This window comes from Centropristis striata, chromosome 14, assembly GCF_030273125.1.
Source record: "Centropristis striata isolate RG_2023a ecotype Rhode Island chromosome 14, C.striata_1.0, whole genome shotgun sequence".
NCBI classification, from domain to species: domain Eukaryota; kingdom Metazoa; phylum Chordata; class Actinopteri; order Perciformes; family Serranidae; genus Centropristis; species Centropristis striata.
Genome location: NC_081530.1, coordinates 26,094,070 through 26,115,424, shown reverse-complemented (window position 1 = coordinate 26,115,424; position 21,355 = coordinate 26,094,070). Strand labels below are relative to the sequence as shown.

The 21,355-nt window shown below is 42.4% G+C and overlaps 1 protein-coding gene across 1 annotated transcript; it reads right to left on the bottom strand.

The window, feature by feature from the left end:
• Positions 1–64: 64 nt before the first annotated feature.
• On the bottom strand, positions 65–18,713 carry mylipa (myosin regulatory light chain interacting protein a). Its single transcript, XM_059350254.1, has 7 exons — positions 18,507–18,713; positions 17,080–17,270; positions 7,702–7,887; positions 5,961–6,158; positions 5,655–5,819; positions 4,217–4,634; positions 65–1,786 (listed from the first exon to the last, which is right to left on the bottom strand). Exons 1-7 carry the CDS (start codon positions 18,591–18,593, stop codon positions 1,592–1,594), a joined length of 1,440 nt encoding a protein of 479 aa, XP_059206237.1. The 5' UTR covers positions 18,594–18,713; the 3' UTR covers positions 65–1,591.
• Positions 18,714–21,355: the final 2,642 nt, after the last annotated feature.

Sequence of the window (21,355 nt, the reverse complement as noted above, 5' to 3'; positions counted from 1 at the left end):
TTGTGAAGTGCGAGTGCTTTCTGATATCATAGAAACCTGTAACAAATTAGCCCACAAATCCAGATTGTTTTTTAAAAACAACTTTATTAATACTTTCTCTTTTGTTAAAAACAGAATATATAAAAATGATTTAGTTATTTTACAGAGAATAGTGGCTTTTGCTTCAGAAAACAGAAACAAATTGCTACTTGTACAATGTGAAAAATAAAAGTCCTTCCCCTGCAGTGACTGAGCTTAATCAAGTCAGCAATAAAGAAATAAAAGTTTTCCTTTTCTTACCAGAAAAAAAGTCTGTGGAAAGTTATAATAAACACGGTGTTGCTGCTACATTAAGGCCAAACCCCCTACAGACGTGGAAAACTTCCTTGGTAAAGTGACAATGTCGTATTTTTTTTTCTTAAATAGTCTTTGAAATTAAATAAAACTTGAAAATGAAAAGCTTTTCAAAAAAGCAAGCAAGTATTGCACGGACAGATCTCCTAGTACCCTTTAAAAATATCAAAAGGAACTCACTAGTACACCCCAGAGAAGAAATTTATAGCTGAGGTTTTCAGAGGAAGCAGCTGCTGCTGGACTAAAAATCTGATATTTTTCTCTCTATATAACCTTGTGGTTCTTTGTCGAGTAGAAGAGCTCTTCATTTCTAACTTTCTGTTGGCATGGAGATAAAAAATGGAAAGGTGCATCAGTCTTTGTAGCCTGGCTTGTAGTTTTTCGATTAAGTGGCAGTTAATGAGATAATGAGACCAGTTTCAAGGTGAAGGAGGTTGTGGGAGTGTCAGCAAGATACTGCATTTCACATCCAAGGTCACAGTTCTAGCGGGTTTGAGGAACCTTTACAGAACCCCATTTAGCCTGGAGAGCTCAAGAATGTGACCGAGGTGGCCTAAGCACCTGGTGTGTCTTATTAGTATGCAATGCTTACCCAGAGCAGCGCTGCTTAGCCTCTAAATACCCCCTAATTGGCATGAAAACATGGAACATGAAAAACAAGAAATACAATATAAAAAAAATGCATTTCACACGATAAAATTCAGCTCTCAAATCAAAAACAGACAAGCTTTAAAATATCAGGAAGCATTAAAAATGAAAAAAAAAAAGAACCATTATGTACAGTATTTAGCGATTCTGAAACACCATGTGGTTCTGATTCTGGGGCTAGGAGCCTGATGTGGAGCTAAGAAAAACATCTGACGCACAAATTAAAAAAACAATACATGTTTCTATTCTGTATCAGGTCAACTGATGCAATAATTTAAGGACAATAAGAGCCTAATCTAAAAATCTTCTTGTGGCAGGGGATGTTTAAAACAAAGGTTTGGACAGAATGACACGCAAACCAACAGCAACAATACTAAGAACCAACCAGACACACTGACGGTCCAAAGGGGAATAACAATAAAACACACACACACACACTGGTTGAGGGAGTGGTTTGAGTGTGTCGATCTTTGATTATGCTCAGGAGTTTCTATATGTTTGGTAGTTCATTAAGTCCAGGCAGGAAACGCAGACGGACGAGAAATGTTCCTTCTTTATGAAACCTTAATCTGGCTGATTTAGCTTCAGAGTGTTCGTGACGGAGTCGTCTTTATGTGTGGTACATCTTGTGGTCGTACTCCGTGGCTGAGCAGCTGTGAGGGGAAGCCATTTCTCTGTGGATGGGCGCGGGGATGCTGCTGCGGTGTTGGTGGTTGTCGGTCAGCGTCAGGTTCAGCAGGCTGGTGCAGGTGGGCAGGTAGACGTGCTGCACGTTCTCCACCTCCGACCGGCACACTGGGCACAGCTGAGGGACAGGAAGGACATGTATTAAGTGTGTGCTCAACGTATGAAGCTGTTCAACTAATGCATTCAATTTGTGAACCCTTAGTGACCCCTTAACCTTTGGCAATATATTTTGGCTTGCTTTTCCAGGGAGTCCTTTTTTTATGAACTCATTAAGGCCATTAAGTTTGCAGGCCTCAGAAATAACTCGTGCAACCCCCAGGCGTGACATGAAATGTGTGCATTATATTTTAATCATCTGTGATTTATTTAAACTTTATTTAGATTTATTTCTTACTTTTAATACACTACTGAGCTAATGCAAACGGCGCCTCCTAACAAACGTCTGTCAGGTTAGGAATGACAACTCGTATACCCCTTTTTGACCGAGGCGGTTCCGGGGCTGTTTCAGGGCCTGTGCCTAATATCGAACTAGTTCTTCGTGTTTCGACAGGCAAAGTACCGGCTCTCTGCTAGGAAAACTGGTTCTGGTCTTGAACCACGTACTGCTTACGTGACCAACAAGACCAATGAAAACATGTATCATTCATTTGATTTGTTTGCCAGCAGTGTAGAACCTGATAATGTAATAAATTCCTGATAATGTAATAACCCCGATAATGTAATAAAAATTTGCACTTGAGTCCATTGAAAATGTAATAAAACCTGATAATGTAATAACTTCCCGATAATGTAATAAAGTGCATTTCCCAATAATGTAATACACTTTTTACCAATAATGTAATAAAGTATAACACCAAGCACCTTTAGATTTCATGAAGCAGTTGAATGCCTTCGTGTGTCATGGATACCTCGTTTGTGAAAAACGGATGAACGGGTCAAAAGTTAATAAACATGCTGTTAAATTATTACAATATTGGGGAATTATTACATTATCAGGACTTGCGAAATGAAGGCTAACCTGATAGAGTATAACATTATTGGGAAGTTATTACCTTATTACATTATTGGGAAATGCACTTTATTACATTATCGGGAAGTTATTACATTATCAGGTTTTATTACATTTTCAATGGACTCAAGTGCAGATTTTTATTACATTATCGGGGTTATTACATTATCAGGAATTTATTACATTATAAGGTTCTACAAGCAGCAACATTTGCAACGAGACAATGGAGTTCACATTGTTGTTGTTATACTTGCAAAGAGCGAAGACGTATATGTAGATGTAATGACGTGGCTCTCGAGCCTGTGGAAACCGGTTCTGAGAAGATTCGCAAGTTGAACCAACTGCAAACCAGATCCAGCACCAACAAAATAACTACGTTGGTTTAAAAAGGGGTATTAGAAAGCTACTTGCAGCACATCCTTATTATTGCAGGAATCACGTCCTCTCATTGATGCTATTGTAGTAAACTAAAGTTAGTGATTTTGCTTTACAACTGCAGTTAATGTGGAAGAGAGGTCTGTGTGGCCCTCAATCATAACCTCACAGACCCATTCCATTTCCACATCATTTTATTCAAATATAAACAAGACAGACGTGAGAAACGTGTGTTACTGTACCAGTCTTGCAATCAATTACCAACCGGGTCAAAGCACATGCTACCCATAAACACATGGCCTAAAAACAAGAAGTGTCAATGTCCGCAAAAGAAAGTTGAAAACTAGGAATATGTAACCACAGTCACACAGGAGCATGTACTGTAACCTTGGTCACTTAAAGGATTGTTGGAAAGGTTGGTTGTAAACTGGCGTGAAGACAACAAATCAGTTTTAACATTGATCAGATTATCTGAGTGGTGAAACTGTGACAAATATCTTATAGTAATCGGCAAAGGAAAGCTTTAGAATAAAACTGATTTTTATAATGTAAAAACAGTTTCCATAATCATGCTGAGAGCAGTGGAACTTTCCTTCTCCTCTTTCCTCATCTTGAGTTTCTACTGACTCATTCTCACGTCCATTAGCTGGGTCACGTTTCTTAGTCGAGTTAATGGAAGTAAGATTTGCCTGGCTGCTATAATCCCTTCATAAGACAAACTCACACACACACACACACACACACACACTCACACACACCATCTGCTTCCACAAAGATGGGCAACATTTAGCTGATTAAGTGAGGGGGGGCAATCAGGTCAGCAGAGTGCAAGCAAAGCTTTGGAAGTTGTTTAAAGGACCATAAAAAAGGATGAGAAGTTAAAACTTAAAGTATAATTGAAGAGCTTTGGGGATAGCTGGAAACTCAAAGTAGGCTGAGCCGCCTTAGGTCAAGGACCAAACAGAAAACAAAGCCAAATGTCTTTGGTTTTCAGGTTTTTTTTCCTCTGCTTTTATGAAGTACTGCTTTTTAGGTAATGTTGACATCAGCATTTGCTTTTCCTGCAAAAGCCAGCAGGACTGTCATTTCTCAGTGTATGTGATATATTAAAAGTGTTAATGAAACACCTCCCAATGAGACTGATGAACTGATTCTGAGTCTCACCTGTAACTGACTGGCGCACGTCTGGCAACACACCATATGGCCGCAGGGGCAGAACGCGGCGTCTATCTCCTCCTCGCAGCAAAGCATGCACAGCAGAGCCTCTCTGAGCTTTTGCAGCCGCTCCTGCAGGGCTCTGCTCTGCTGGCAGCTGCTGCAGTCCAGCCCCTCGTCCTGCTGGTCGTCTCGGCTCGGGGAGCGTGAAGGAGAGGAGCGCTCGCCGTTGCCAGACATCAGGTCCACCACGCCGGAGTTGTAGAGGGCGCGTCGGGCGTGGTCGTACACTTCCTTGGAGGTGCGTCGGATGTCGAAAACGTACTTCTTGCCGAGGTTGATGTTTTCGTTTAGGAAAAGTGAAGCCAGGTGGCCTTTAAAGTCTCTGCTGTACTGCATCATCACTGCATTCGTTACTGTGTCACACCTGGGAAGGAGAAGAAGACAGGACGTGATTACTGCCGTCGGTGAAATCAAAGCATTTGACCCAACAAGCTGCAGTAAGACTCGCATCTGTCTTACATCCTAGGTTTGTCTAATGTCCACCTTGCACTGTTTATTTAGACAACACCTAGTGATAATCCTGCACTGATGCCACATTCAGCTCTACGAGATAAACATTTGTTTCTGGGCAATGAAGACATGCCTGCAAAAAAAAAAAAAAAAAAAAAAAATCTGCAGACTCTGAGCTAAAACCTGTCTTTGAAACAAAAGGACAGGGCTGTCTTTTGTACCTCTGTACTATTGTGACTGACTGACAACAATTTCATAGCTCAGCCATTTGAATTGTGCCTGCTCACTGCAAATTACACACACACACACACACACACACACACACGGAGGAAATACCATCTCTATCCACTGAAGATTGTCCTGTGTAATCCATTTTTTTCGATCCACAATCATTTGGGTCAATGTCTTGTCAATGTTTTATGTGTCCCACTTTGTATCATACAAAGGTTTAAAAAGGTACCAGGAGGACACTTCCTCATTGTGTATAAATGTGTGAGAATGGCTCAGGAAGCACTGCATGCCAAGTAGAGCAGAACAAGTGTTTACAGAAAGCATTTTAGGTCATTCTACCCTCCAGCTCTTTTATAATCTACTAGTCTTTAGTGAGGACAGTGAACAATTAACTTCACTGCATCAACAAAAGCTACCACAAAGAGTACGAAGATTGTTCTAAAGCAGGTCAGATTACTGCAAAATGAACAGTGTCAGCAAAGATTGTTGCAGGCATTCAAACAGAGACAACTCAGTGGAAAATTCTTTAATTGATATCTTGTTTCACCATGTCAATACTTGACCGCAGTATTGACTTTGTGGAACAGTGCAGAGTTATTAAAAGGCCTGAATCTATTAAAACCCAACTGCCCAGCTATATAGAATCAGAGTGTATGCGTAGTCACTGATCCGGGTTCTAACACTATTCATCCCAAGCGCTCACCTGTAAAAGGCGTGGGTCTCTGTAATGGCGCGGTACAGACCACTGGCTGCCCGGTTGCTGATGAGCTTGAACAAAAGAACCACGCTGTCACTTGTGTCCTTGGTAACTGTCAAGTACACACTCTTCCCCGACTGGGTGGCAATCTGGATGATTGGATAGCTAATTCTAAGATGAGGCAGAAGAGAACAAACAGTTGCATGTTGAGTATTTCTAAGTAAGATATGCAATCTTGACATACTGCAATAGGAAAAATACCATCATTACAAAAGATACAGCTATTTTAGATGCGTAGGTGGTGGAACGTACCTGTTGACTAAGCTGAAGTCTTCCTTGCAAACGGCGATACCCTCGGGGCCGACTCCGATGGCCAGCCGCTGACCGTTTGCATCGCGAGCCCAGTGCCACTCCACGCCATAATGCTCCAAAGAGGAAACCAGCTGCAGGGCCTGGTACTCCACCGAGCCCTGGCTCAAACCTTCCAGAGCTTTGTGTCTGGATATGATGCTGCAAAGAGACGGGAAAAAAGACAACCACTTAAATTTATTTTAGCTCTAAAGCTCAGATTGGAAGTGAAATTCTCTGATTTATCAAACGGATAATTGTATACATCACGGAACACTTGCAGTGACAGGTGTGTTACACAAGCAGGATAAGTGAAACACTAGAGTGTCTTTTAGCTGTCAAAGTTGAACACGCCCCCAGGCAAGAAGCTCTGATGCTAAACTGGCTCTTTTCTGAGAACTATACTTATGAGATCAATGCTTAGGCTCCACAGCTGAATGCTTCTTTTAAGCAGTTAGGCTTGCCTTGTTTCCTACAGACTGTGGTGGAAAATACCTTAATGGTCAGGGGTTGGAAGAAATTAATTTGGTTACTTTTGAGTATTTATAGAGATCAGAAATGTATTTTTTTTTTGTTTAATCTCAATATCAAGTTCTTTAAAATAATCAGGCTTTTACTGGAGTACAATAATCTCATACTCATTTCCTCCCTGCTAATGGTTTATTTCCATCATATTGATCATCAGTAGGGAGATCAGTGTATGAAATGTTATGGAAAATAACTGCTGGGCAATGCATGCACCTGCATACATAACAGGCCTCAGGAGTGTTGAGGTGTAGCTGTGAGCAGCATTGCCTGCTGGCTCAATACAGCAAACGGAAAAGCATTTATTGTTGCAGGTTTGTGAGCCAAGGCTTGATCATGTATAATTTAATAGTCATGCATGTGACGAACAGTGCAATGTGCACAACTAATTGTTCCACTAGACTCTCCGAAAAGCTGCAAGTGCAAAATGGAGATACTGCAGTAATTCTTGGATAAAATCCCGACAGTTGGAGGTGGGACGGGCATTGCTGCGGTGCTGTGTTTGCACAGTGCACTGGGATCCACGTTCCCAGACTCCAAAACCCTTGCATTAGTGAAACTTTGTCACTCTCTTGTTGTTTACAGAGAAAACATTCAAGATGTACAGTGGAGGGGCTTCTGTCAGTGGAACAAACACATGCTATCTGATCTCCTGTCAGCTGCTGTTTGGCTGATCGGTGTGTGCGAGTGTATTAGCTGTCAAACAACCAGCAACTGTGTGGCTGTACTCTTATCTAAAGTCTTTTCCCTCGGATAAAGAAAGAAAGATGCCGCAATGTATACAGCAGTGCTGCAAAATATAAAAGACTGCAATATCAGTTCAACTCTGTTAGCATTTTTGAAATTTTGTTTGCATAAGATAACATTTTGATTTCTTAAAATGTTTTTTATATCCTTGAACGCCAGCTGCCACATACTATCAATCATTGCCATGGCCCCATTATTTACTTTTCTTTGTGTCTTTACGAGGTCTGAGGATTATCTGCCTTAGATAGTGAGGGAGCAGAGCTTCATGAGAACAGGGCTCAATCATTAGCCAGATCTCTTTAACGTGAATGTGTAAGGGTTTTTTTTTTACAGTAAGATTTGGGAAACTAAAAAAGGAATCTGGGCCACCAGAACAGTAACTTTTTTGTGCGTGCTATGAGGCCTGTGTCGCTTTGCTTGAAGAGTGTTGTACCTGTTGATAGTGGCAGTGCTGGGCTCCTCTCCACACAGCTCTGAGTACCAGTACTTGGCTGTGTTTTGGTTGTAGTCGCCAAACTCGGCCTGTGCCAAGAGTGCGCTCAGCTCCTCCGCTTGTTCTGAGCCCATACGTAGGTGACCATTGTGGAGGTCCTCCTTCACATGCATGAAGAAGACGTGTCTGGTAGGAGAAAACAGAATGGATGTCAGACAGGAAGTCTTTCAATTGATGACAAACCCTTTCATTGACATTAATCCAGTAAGAGGACAAAGGATCATTTCCAGCTCCGGCAGTAATCCTGTCACTCACAGAATTTCCCAAAAAAAATCCGCCTCTACTGTGCATCCCCTTACAAGCAGTCCCCAATTTTACTTTCAGCTGACTTTCATGAGTAATCATTGAGGAGTCAGGACGTCTGGAGCACACACAGGCCAGAGCAGGTGGTCATTATAGGATTTCACCACAGACAGCATGTGTTTGTGTGTGCAGCAGAAGGAAAAGCAACTGTGACATTTGTCACAATGATTCACTTTCTCTTTTAGTCTCTTCCTCACAACACACTATTAGAACTTCCTTTACGTGTGAATTTACCCGAAGCTCTGAAAGGGGAAGTTGAAAGCAGGACAGCAGTCAAAGACTTAATGCTTATTTGTCCAGGGGAGGAAGTACTTGGACTTTTAACCTGATGACTCAGTGGTGCTTGTACTACATGTGGCCACAATAAGTCTGAATGTTGAATACAATAACAGGACTTAAAATCAGGTACAATGTCCGGCATCCTGTCCGTCTCTGTGGCTCATTTAAAAAAGAAATATGACCCAAGTAACTCCAAAGAAGTCTCCATTAGTCTCGTTTTCCTGACCGAGAGGAATTGTTGTTTGAAATGAGGTGGGTTTATGAACTGAAAGTCGGGAAAATAGTTCAAAGATTAATGGTGGTCAAAAACAACAATTGTTATTGTTTGGGCTGAATGATTAAATGGAGAACACGTAGTTCTGGTGTGGCCAAGGAAAACAGCTAAATTCTCAAAAAAATAAGCCACGGTGGGTCCTTTCCATTGTTTTGACCAGAAGATGTGAAGAATTCTTTCCTTCTAGCAGCAGGAGACAAAACGTCAGAAAGGACCCACCCTGACTGACTCAATGTTTACATCATGAAGAGCGCTGAACGATAGTAACCTAAACGGATCCTCCCTTGAGATTAACTATGACATAGTAACCTTAAGGAGATTGTGCCTTCCAGTCACCTGCTCCTGTGACCACAAACCAGTTACACAGCTTGTCACTGGTCTGTGTTGTTGACTAGCTGGGATCCTGTTGGTGTGCCTGTTGACTTTAGTTCTTTCATTTTAACATTTTTGTACATAGTTGGTGCAAGATGTGGGGGGCAAATAATAAAAAAGATGGTTTGGTCAATGCAATGGCATCCATGCATGCAGTGACCTAATGTAACCCTGCTGGACTCTATCGGCCCCTTGCTGTGAATATATTGGCCCTCCACAATCCTGATGTGGTAGACCAAAAGAAGACTGTGCCAGAAACGGCTTGTTTTTTCCGAAAAAAAAAAAAAAAAAAAAATCTCCCTTGGGCTATATTTCTCTTTGAAGCATGATGCAAATAGAGACATTTTTCATTTGCGCAAATCAGGTCACACCATGACTTGGGGGTATTTGAGAGGGTTTAGAGGGACACCTTGGAGGGGGGTAGGTAGCACTCATCACCCCTTTTATTAAATTTATATAAACCCATTGTGTTCTGTTTATGTAGAAAATGCACCTTGCCTAAATGTCTTACGGGAACCAGAGTGACTCATAAAGGAGCCCGAGGTGACATTTCCTCTGCCGTCCTATGAGACTAAAAACCAGACTCTTTCGGGAGCTTGGCCCAGCTGGTCACAGAATATGCACACTTGTGTATTGCAGGGCCTTCAGTATGCAACAACAGCGGCACACCTCTTCCAGCACACATCCACACTGCTTCCAAGGAGTAACAACAGTAGCGAAAGCAGCTGTGAGGCACGCAAACAGAGTCGGTCTACACCACCTCTGATAAAGCCAGACCATAACAACCAAGCTCCATAGCCGACTAGCCTCAGGCATAACAAACATTGCTTTGATATGGTGTTAAACATCCCATTCCCTCCAACGCACACACACACAAACACTGCTCTCTATTGTGTCAGGCCCAGCAGGCGTCATGTGATGGAGCGCTGCTAGTTAGCTACCTGCCTGACGCAAACAATAGGGCTGACTGGAGTTTACTACAGGGTGCCGACAAAGGGTTATTACAGGGCAAGCTGCGGAGGTTACTATAGTTCAGGCGGGGATTGGCAAGAGGTTAATATTGGCCACTGTGCCACTGAGCAAGGCATTACACATCTTAAAAGCTTCTTTTACAAGTCCTGGCCTGTTGGCCTGTTGTTTTCATGTTGTGACTCAGTTTAACCACAGCGTTCTTTAGCTTAACCGTCCGTCTGTGACGATGTGGACTATTTATCAACCAAGTTGCTGAGCAAGACATCTGACTCGTGCATTCCCAGTGTTGTTGGCGCCCACATGTGTAAACAGGTACACGCTTTGCTGAGCTCAGGCCAAAATTCCAATTAACATTTGCAAGAAAACACCCGTTATGAGCCGTACAGTAAAACGGGCCCTGCAACAGAGGTAACTACAGGTCAACGAAAGCTGTTCGTGCCTGACTTCCCCAAGGCTGAATGAGAGCCATCAGATATGCACTCTGCCAAACACCACAAAAACACAACTGATATCTTTGCAGCTGCTGCACACACAGAAGGTAACAATTTCTCCCACTGAGTTCCCCGTGGAGCTAAACTGCTACTGTATCTGTTCTAAACACCCGCTTTGTGCAGCAGTGAAAACTCACCACACAACAACAAGGGCAAATGTTTTGTACAGATTAGCCCGCTGTCTTCCTTGGCCTTTATAATAAGTGGATAGCTTCTCAGACAGCTGTCCCAGGATCAGTCTGTTCAGGTGGTGAACTGCTGCCTCAGCACCTGTCAAGGTCCATCCTGCACTCAGGCCATGGGAGAGACAACAGTCTGCAAATCCCATTGTCTCCCAGCATGGTGTTTGATGCTGATTGGGTGAGACGGAAAAAGACTGAAACATTTTTTGAAATGTTTCCTGAAAGAGCATTTGAGACCAACTGATGTGAAGTGACTGAAGTTTCTAGACAGACAGAAAAAAATAATTCCTGTACAAACCCATCACATTTACACAGGCTCGTAACCAAGGTGACAAGAGACAACATAACAGATAAAGATCCTCATTCTCAACCAAATATGAATCTAGATATGCAGAAAAACGTCATGAACGTGCTGGAAAGTAACAATTGCAACGTTTTCATTGGTTTCCTAATGCTTAGTACCCATTTCTTATTCAGGATCTCTTTTAATCTAGTGCAGACTCATTTGGAACAATGTTGGAGGGCTGAATTGAGGGAAACTGATGATGGATGATGACAAAAAGTTGCAGGAATTGACGCAAGTTACCGACGCGGTCTATCCGGGTGTTGTGTTTCCATCACATGGAGCTGGGGGCTGATAACTGCTTATTATAACACTGATTGTAGCTTCCCCACCAAAGCCATATGCTATTGGGTGTTAGGATTTTTTGTCCAGTGAGATGGGGCTTTAGTCACCATGACTCATGGAATCACAGGACTTAAAATGTGTCTCTTGTTGGGACATGAGGATGCCATGCTGCATCACACTGTTTATCTGCACCTAGACCTCTCCTCTGTGAGCCCATTTGATTCACTGTGTCAATGACTAGCACACATTATGAGGACACATTTGCACATTCATCATAACAGAGTCATCTGTGAGCACTGTAGCAATCACCACAGCATTGCCTTCTTCTTCAGTCTGGCTCTCGCTGACACACCAGACTGATAACCAGGAAATCAGCTTCCTGGCCTACTTTTACTGTTTTTTTACACTGTGCATCTCATCATTGCTTTGTCCTTCATGGCAGATAACCCATGATGAAAGTCTCAAAAGGCTTACTTATTTACAATCATAAGAGTCCTTTTAACAGCATAGGAAAAATAGATGCTATTCAAAACAGTGGTTGTGGGGGAGGGAGAGGTCATATGGGGGTGCTGCAGTAATGTTTGAACACTTTATTGCCTGGCTGGAATAATTCAATTAAAGCAGCCCTGAACCATGACAAATAATATTTCAAAATAGGTCACTGAGCTTAGGGAATGAGATAATTCAAGTTTTCAGCTGATTCCTTCTGTCCAGTCTTTGAACCATAAAATCTAACACACAGAAATGCCACAAAATGCCATGTTTGGGCATTATGAGCAACTAAATGTTGGAACTTTATACAAGGCAGATTTAAGAAATCTTTACAAGTTTTATATGTACTCTGGTGCCAAAGAAAAAGAAGAAACAGTCTTACTCTTTCAACCAACAGGACACTCATTACCAAGTCAACTAAACCCTCTCTGGTCTGTTCTGCCCAGCCATAAAACCATTGTCTCATTTAAAAAGGGTTTTTCTGCCCCGACCCAGTGTCTATTCTCCGAGTAGGCAGCATGTCAGCTGCTTCACTTCACAGAAGAACAAAACGTCCCCACAAACTGAAACCTAACACCTCTGCCTGGAGACTGCACCTCACCCAGCCAATCACCAGTAGAGTTTCAGACCTCATCGCTCGGGCTTTCAACAATGCGGTTTGTAAGCTAGTCAAATGACACACTGCCAGGAGCCGTTTGCTGCGAGGTTACTATCGGTCAATGAACTATAGTAAACCCTGATGAACATGTTCTCCCAAGGTGATGGCTGAATAGAAAGTCTAAGGACTCAAGCCTAAAACTGATAAGCATTTTAATTGTGTAATTTACCCGAAAGTTGCATAACGAATCATTTCAAACACTAAATATAACCACAAGCGCTCTTGCTCTGCGCCAAGTGGCTGAAAGCTATACAACAATAAAACAAAGAAGCTGTTTGTATGCTAAATGCCTCGGGTTGCAGGCTGGTGCTCTGTACTGGATGGTAAAACAGTGATTAAAGCTCAGCATCAATCCCAAGTTCAAGCACCAAACAAATAAAGCGATACTGTCGTTCTTGGGCTGTTATGACTTCAAACCAGAAAAAAAAAAAAAAAAAAAATCGGAGCTCGGTTACTCAAGTGCAAAACAACTGAGAGAGGAAACAAACTCCGGGCTGGTAAAAGCCACTAATTACTCATGATGGAGCATGCTGATAGTTTGGGTGGTGTTTTTTGAATGCTTGAAGACCCACAGGCATCTTGTGTGATCTTTTGGCTTGATCGTTTCTGAAGCCTGCCACAGCAAGCTAAACATGAGAACTTGTGTGTGTGCTGAATAAATTACCTTAAATTGTTTTTGCAGAGTATTCAGTTCAAGTGGCAGTGCAGGGACATCGCCCTTGCCTCAGTTTTAATGGGTGAATTAATAGATGATAAAACTGCAATTTAATGTTGCAAAAACAAAAGCTGAATCATGCAGAATATAAAGTGTTGTCAAATGCATCACCAACAAATGTACCAACAGCATCCCTGCACAGGAATTGCAGGGATGCTGTAGGTACATCTATGCAAAACTGATCCATACTTCACATGGGTTGGAACCTATCCCAGCATGCACTGGGGGAAAGGCAAGGGAACACCCTGATTGGATCGATAGCATGCATTCACTTCTACAGATTTTACTCCACTGCCCCCTGACCAGCATGTCTTTGAACTGCCGGGGATTACGTAAGAATGATTGGACACTGTGCGGTGGGAGCAATGACATCAAGTGAGCCGAGTCCTTCAAATTGTATTTCATTTTTTTTTTTTTGTCTGGAATTAATTCCAGTAATGTGCTGCGTCACATAGCTGACACAAGTACACTTGCATTCAAATACATTGAGATGTAAGGATGTAAGTGTTCTCCGCTCGGTTGAAACTCATTTGGCTTCTGCTTTGGATGTTAGTTAAAGATAAGCTCAATAACTGCAGAGGTACACAGGTTAACAATCGAAGGCTGTACGAATAGCTGTGCCCTTTAGGGATATCCAGTGTTTGCCTGATCAGAATGTTAAATACAAGGGGAAATGAAGGAAAAACATTCACATAATCAAACCAGAAACACCCCGGAGCAAATGGTGTTTAATGATGCAGATAACTCAGGCTGTTGTTTGGTGCCCCTGGGTCACTTTCCACTAAACCAATGAAGAGTGTCATGGAAATACAGACCAAGGTGAATCAGATGTTTTAGAGAACCGCTTTCTTTTATTGCTGGTATGAAATAAAATTATTAAGCCAAGAAACTGTAGGAAGCAACATTCAGAGCAGCTCAAGACAGTTTGCATGGCCTTGCTTTAGTCTTTGTTACGAACCTTCAGCTGCCTAAAATAGAAGCTGGGGAAAGAAAGGATGCCACACTTAAAGCCAATTTTATGCCACTGCAAAAAGTGTCTTATTTGCAAAGCAAGCTGGGAAATAGAATCAATGAGATTTTTAAAAAAGGGGGGGTTTGAAGCAGGGGACACAGCTGCCACAGCCCTGCAACTCGCATAGAAATGGCATGCACTTCTGCTTTACACTACCTAAAGGTTATAAAGGTAATACTGATTCAAGAACGGTGGTCTTAATACTATAAAATGTGTTTTGAGCCTCAACTGTGCTTTTTTCAGCATAAAAAAAAGGGAAAATGTATAAACACAAAGCACCCAAATATTCAGCTGCATGTGAGAAAGAACATGCAAACGACCAGCTAGGCTTTAACGTGGCAGCAGAGTACACAGCGGCTTATATAAGCAGCTGTGAGCGCGCCAGTCCAGTGCAGGTTATGTAATAAGGCCCTATAAGAAGGGCATAGAAAAAAAAGAGGCCCACCCCTCAGCTCAACAGAGTTGTGGTAACATACAGTCCTTTTTTGCTTTGTCCATACGCATGCTGAGAACATTTACTCCAGCTCACATGCACGTGTGGAACATGCTGTGTGGTGAGGTTTCAACTTCGGAAAGTTGCTCACAAACTAACGTAGCTTTTAACAGTAAATAAGGCAAACAGCTGCAAACTTACATTTCTGCAGGCAAGAATTGGACATGTTTCTATAGGTATGGGAGGAACAATAAATGTGCAATGTGTTTGCAGTGATGAGGCGTGCCTGCTTGCTTGCCTGCAGTCAGAACAAGTTGAGTGGAGGCAGTGGAGCCTAAACTAGGTCAAAGGTGACAGCAGCAGAATTGAGTAAAAAGGGATCTTATCTGGTCCTAAAAGCATGAATTAACTCAAATTATTAACACAATCCCTTCAAGTAGAGTTAGATATTTTAAGTGCAACAAAAAAACTTAACTTTTATATAAATAAAGCAGTTTTCCAAACCTGTTTTGACCCCCAAAATGCCACTACTGTGTACTGTCAACATGTTGCCGTCGTCTCTAAAGTTGATGCCAGTGTCGGCTTCCCTACCAGTTAAATTATATCACATCTGAGCAGATGGATGGCGTGAAGGCCAAACCAAAATTAAACACATATCTTGACAGCATGTTGCTGTGTGCCATGTGTGAGTATTTATTAGCAGCAACCCCACATACCCTTGCCTGCCACCTCACATCTTTATCTCACCTTTTTTTTTTCCTTCTTTACAACCCCTCACCCCCACCCGGCGCCCACCATCTGTTGATAACCCCTGCTAATCTAGTGGAGGTCAGAGCACAGGCAGCCAAGTGTCTTCCCCACTCACACTCTCTCCCCCCTGCTGTCTTTCACTTTTTTTTCTTCAAAAGGTTTCCAAATATGGGCCAGAGTGGGAGGCTGAGGTGGGGGTGAGATGGACAGAGAGCAGAGGGGAAGTGTGAGTCGGGACAGTCCATGCCCCGCAGTGATAAAAATATTGCACGAGCAACAGAGTTGATGTCTTTGTATTTGTGAAGAGAGTGAGAAACAGCTGAAGGTGGGGGCCGTGGGTGAACTGGGGAAGGACTGAGAGCTTACTGGCATGCCGGGCAAATCCTGGCCAAGGCAGATACATGTCGGTTTAATGAACAGTCCGAGTGGCGTGCTGTGTGTGTGTGCGATTGAGAGGGCAGGAGCAGCGTGGCGGGGCTTAAAAAGACACCAAACAAATTTCCCCTCAAGTCTGCCCTCCCTACACATCCACGGTTCCAACCCTGCACTCTCAAACGCTCGTGGCACCGCCTGGAGTGAATATAACATCCACGATATTACACCAGACAGTGTGTGTAAAACAAGTTTTTTGGACAGGTTCCGAGGGCTGCGAACACACTTGCTATTTATAACTTCAAACGATACTGGGGCTGGGGGAATACTGAGTCAGGATCTAGACTTGTCAGGGCTTGTTACTTTGTTACGAATTTTTTTTTTACCTTAAACTTATCTGGCAGAGAGGAAAAATCTGACTCCAGTGTGTTATCTGCTAGGGCAAGTTTTTTGCTGGGTGTGTCGTTTCTAAAATTAAAATACAACTGTAAGCAATTCAGGTACATGTGATTAAAATTCTCACAAATTTGTTTGATTCTTTCAAAACCGATAACAAACATCACAATGAAAAATAAGCTCCAGCAATGACTGATGATATATCCCTGTAAAAACAAAACACCCTACACTAGCCTCAGACTTTCCAAACAGCATCTGCAAAAAACCCCAAATGGAGGACTTGCTTTTGTTCTGACAAAAATGGCCACAAACAATTGAAACAAAAAAAGCACAACAAAAGTTATTTTGAGTTGAATGGGGGCAGTGACAGAGGTCCTGGCTGTCGCACAGAGGGTCCCTGGGGGCAGGCGCGGAGTGACACATACCCCCAGAGCTGCTGGATCACATTTCCTGCCTGGAGCTCGACTAAAATGAACTTTAGTAACCCCGGAAGGGCTGGGGACAGGGGTTACTACAGGGCATTCTACTGTATCACATTTGAGATCAGAAGACGCTCTGGGGATTCACTAACAGTTGCTTTGTTTATTCCAGCATGAGCTCATCACTGCATGCCAAATGCATGAAAGATGCGTTAATGACATTACCCGTTTCTACTTGTTTTGCATTTCTTTGTAGATAATTTGTATGCATTTTTAGTAAGTTTATGTCTCTTTATGGCTATTTTGCCCCTTTTTTATAGTCGTTGAGTCTCTTTTCAGAGTTTTGCTTGTCTTTGTAGTCATTTTATGTTTTTCTCCGGCCATTTTGAATATTACATGTCTCTTTAAGTGACATTTTGCAGGTGAAGGCCAGGTGACACTTTGAGCCTCTGGACCTGTGCCTGGTAAGCCTATTCATTAATCCATCAGTACCCTTGCACAAGTCTAATGAGTTTTATGTGGCAGATTTGCACACAATGTTTAAACAGGCACGTGAGCTGGTAAACACACCTCGTCTGTTCCTGCAGAATGAGATGGGGCTCCACAAAGAACTTGACCCGCAGCCTCAGCCGACAGGGCGTCAGGTTATCCATCTGCTGGCAGATGCGGTTCCTCAGATTCAGCCACAGGTTCTCTCCTTTGCTGCCTGTGAACTGCAGCCCAAAGTAGTCCACTTCAATTATGCCCAACTTCCTGCAAACCTGGGAAGAGAGGAAAGAAATGGGTCACAAAAGCGGGCAAAGAAATTCAAAAAGAAGGGAAAGAGTTAATATGAGAGAGCATTTAGACTGAGGACACTTTACAGTTTCAGTTGTGACAGCAGGCTAAAATGTCCTTGAACAAGACAATCCATATTGGCTTTGGTCTCCCTGTGGAGGGTGGCGAGAATCAACAGAATTCCCCAACAGGAATCAATAAAGTTTCACAAGATTTAAGAGGCAAGAAAATAAGGCTGCTTTTATCACTTTGTTCATTAGGATTTGTGCTACCCCCAGTGCTGCTCTCACACAGATAAAACCCATCAATATTCTAAAGCTCACGATAGGGTGGAAGTAAACTTGGAGGCTCTCCCGGGGTAAAGGGGCTCATCAAACCCACAATCCCACGCCCCCTCAGCGGCGGCGGCCATGGGGTCATTACATAACTAGTGCTGCTGCTGGTGAACGTCTGCAGGGAGCCCGGAGGCTGAGATAAAACTCATTCATACCCACGGCAAGATAGGGATATGCAATGCATTTGAAGCAGCTTTATATTTTATTAGCGGAAAAAAACAACTTGAGGCAACTGATGAAAGGAGAAGTTCCTCCGGTACTCTGTTTATGTCCACTTTGAGGTGAATATCTGCGCAACTTAGTTCAGACTGAAGTTTCAGTTTGCTTGGAGGGAGAACGCTGAGTGCGTGCAAAGGCACATGAGTGAACTCAAGTAACCTTGACAAAGCCATCTGCCTCTGACTAGCCATGCAGGTAGATGCTGGCAGTTTAACTTCAATGCATTAAAACTTTCCTACACGATCAAGTTATGCGTTTCGACTGTTAATCAACATCTGAATGTTTTTTTGTTGCAAACAGATGTTTTTTTCTGTACGCTCCTCGCAGAAGAACATTTTGTTTCCGTTGTCCCTGCTATGTGTAACAATGAAGCAGATGTATCGATAGTTTTGTTAAACGATTACAAGTTCGCAGATAATTTTACATCAAACAGCATATACTTCTTGTTTGAAGTATTCCTCGTCGTGCATAAACTGGATTAAAATCCCTAATCTTGTTCACTGGAATATCGGAGTCATAAATAAACGATCGACCCGAAGTTTATGACAATAAAAAAATCTAAAGTTTCGCTAAACAACCAGAGCACTCCTACAGCCTCGCCATTACAATGCGTTTTAATTAGGTATCACAATAACAAAACGTGATGTGTATTCCACCACAGCCTACCTTATTCAGACAGTCTTCTCCGTTCGCCTTCGCATCAACTTCCACTTCCATCACCACTGAATCCGGACGAGTAACGTGGCAGAGCATTTTGGCTGTGTATTGTGTAAATCTTTGGTGTGCCACCCTTTAAAAAATAAAATAAAACACTTCTCGAGCCTTCTTAAACCCCCCTACATCAAGCCTTCGTCACTTTCATATCCCTTGCACTCCGTATGGCGAATCTGGAGCCACCAGCTGTAGGCTATATCAATGAAATGCCATGCATGGCTCCGCCTCCTTGCAGCCAGCCAATAGCAGCCGCGTTAACATATTCGCTGCAAAGCTTAAGCCAATCGGAAGTCGCCTTACATCCGCACGCTGCTCTGGCTCGAGCTCACCTCCCGTGCCTGGAAGTGTGAGGAGTCCACTGCGCCCTCATCTGGCTCTCCTGTTGCTTTCAGCTGAAGTAGCTTTCAACTCACCTGCTCCTAATGCATTAGACATTTGAGCCAACTTCAGCACAACTTGGGTGAGTTTAATGGCTTGTATACGAGTCTTCTCCTCGGTTTGTGTGAATAATATATGGGATTGCATTCCAGAAATAGCTGTGAGATAGGCTACCCCGTCTTTCTAGTCTGCTGTCTAAAGCTTTTATGATTATTTTATGATGGTGTCCTCGTGGTGTTCCAGTCCCCACTTTTCCACATTATTCCTGCTTGTGTAACATCACTTTCTACCCTTGAACTGAAGACACATTTGCCAAAATGACGGTGTACACCTTTAATTATAAGTCATAAAGATGATGAACAAAGGGCTACGATGAAAGCGACGTCCCCGTCTTCAGTACTGATATGAAGAATAATCAAATCATAATAGGATTGTGGAGACAGCTGTTGGCATCGTATCACGTTTGTTGAACCTCTGACCTTATTTTAGATTATTTCACTGAGGCTGCTGAAATACTGTGCCTGGCTCCTGCCTTCAGAATAAAGTTTATTGGCAAGACGGTTTTTCATATGCAAGGACTATGTCTTTGTGATTGGTCCATACAGTAAGCATATTGAGAGGAAATAAAAATGAAAGCAAGTACGGCCGAAGTAAAAGGAAAAAACAACAACCAACGAATAGAACAAATACGATGCAAATATGGAAAAAAACACAAACACAACACAAAATGAGAAGTTCACACCCAAATAATAAAAAAATGCACATTTTCCCTCTTATCTGTAGTGCTTTTAGTCAGCCCAGATTGTTTTGGTGTGAGTTCCCAAGTGCTGGAGATATCAGTGATGGAGGTATCTGCCCTCTCTCGAATGTAATGGAAGATGCAGCTTGTGGTCCTCAAAGCACTAAAAACGCATTTGAAAAACTTAACACCTATGTCCCTTTTTTTTTTTTTAGAAATGATGACCTGAATACTCAAGATAATCCACAGTTCCATGCTGTAAAGTTTCTGCAGGAACATGCAATAATATTGATGAGAGGCTGTGCAGAAGTGTAGAGAATATACAGAGTGAATAGTGCAGAAGATGTGATTGAGTGCATTTTTGACCACTGAACTGATTTATAGAGAGCCATTTAATAATTAAATGTTTATTCAGCCGCGTCTCTTTCATAATACTAAGTCCTTTATTATATATTATTCAACAGTGCTGTTATTACGACAGAGGGAGTACAGACTCGACCAGAAGACACTGCAGGAAATTGCAACCACACACTCATGCTTACAATGGGGAGGTATGGTGTTCATCCAAGCTCCGTGTTTGTCTGCCAGGGGACATTTTAGGGCAGAGGCAGCGTGCCTGTCCATATTTCTGTGCTCTGCCACCACTGCATTCCTGACGTAGCATCTGTGACTCAGATACAACAGCACCAAGAAGGAGCTCCTAAACACAATTACTTCATCCAGTTACTGTATTGAAGCATTTACCTAAGACTAGTGTGGCAAACGATTCAAATTTGCATATTGTGAAGATGCATTGTGTGTAAATCTGTTGATTTAATCCATAAAAGGTTGGTTTCGTTAAAATATTGGCCTCTTAAATGGTGCTTGATTGGTCCACAGAGGAGCATTCATTCATTACACAACATTCTCATAAACATGAGTGATTTGATTTTGTGTGGTTAATGATAAATCTTTCTTCACATGTAACATGTTCATCACAGAACTGGATCAAAGGACATATTAAAAGCCCCACGATGTTTACTGGGAAAGATGAAAGAAAATGCATAGCAAATGTTTTCATGGGGCATAACATTCACTTCACATTGGACTTATAGTACCCTTTGAGGGACATGCAACAGTGGTTTGCATCTGTTATAGTTGATCATTGAGGTTAGCTTGTGCATATAACACTAAGGAAGGTTTTCTCATATCTGCTACATTGTCATCATTCCAGTGACTGACTCTGTGCTGTAACTTGTGTGTCTTTCTGTGTCTGATAAGGTCAGACTTTCGGGAGTAGGCAGCGGTTGGTGTCCTTTTGCCCCGAGGTGATGCAAGAAGGTGTACGATGATTGAACAGAGAGACGTGCAGTCTGAGCAGCCACCTTACCATAAATGGCAAAGCAAGGAAGAAGATAGTGAGTGACCTAACATCCACTGTCGACGTGGGACAGGGGGTACTTACTGAGCAGGCGACACACATACAGTCACACATACACGTGCACTCATGTACTCCACTACACATGGAGCAGCAGCAGGGACACACAGCTGGTGTACCTGCTGGTGACTCACTCTCTCTTCGCTTCTCTCTGTCCCACAAACCTTTAAAAATATACAACAGATGCATGCAAATGGATGGATACCTAATAAGTCGTTTTTTGTGATGAAATGAAAAACATCTAGATTAAGTATATTTTGCTATAAT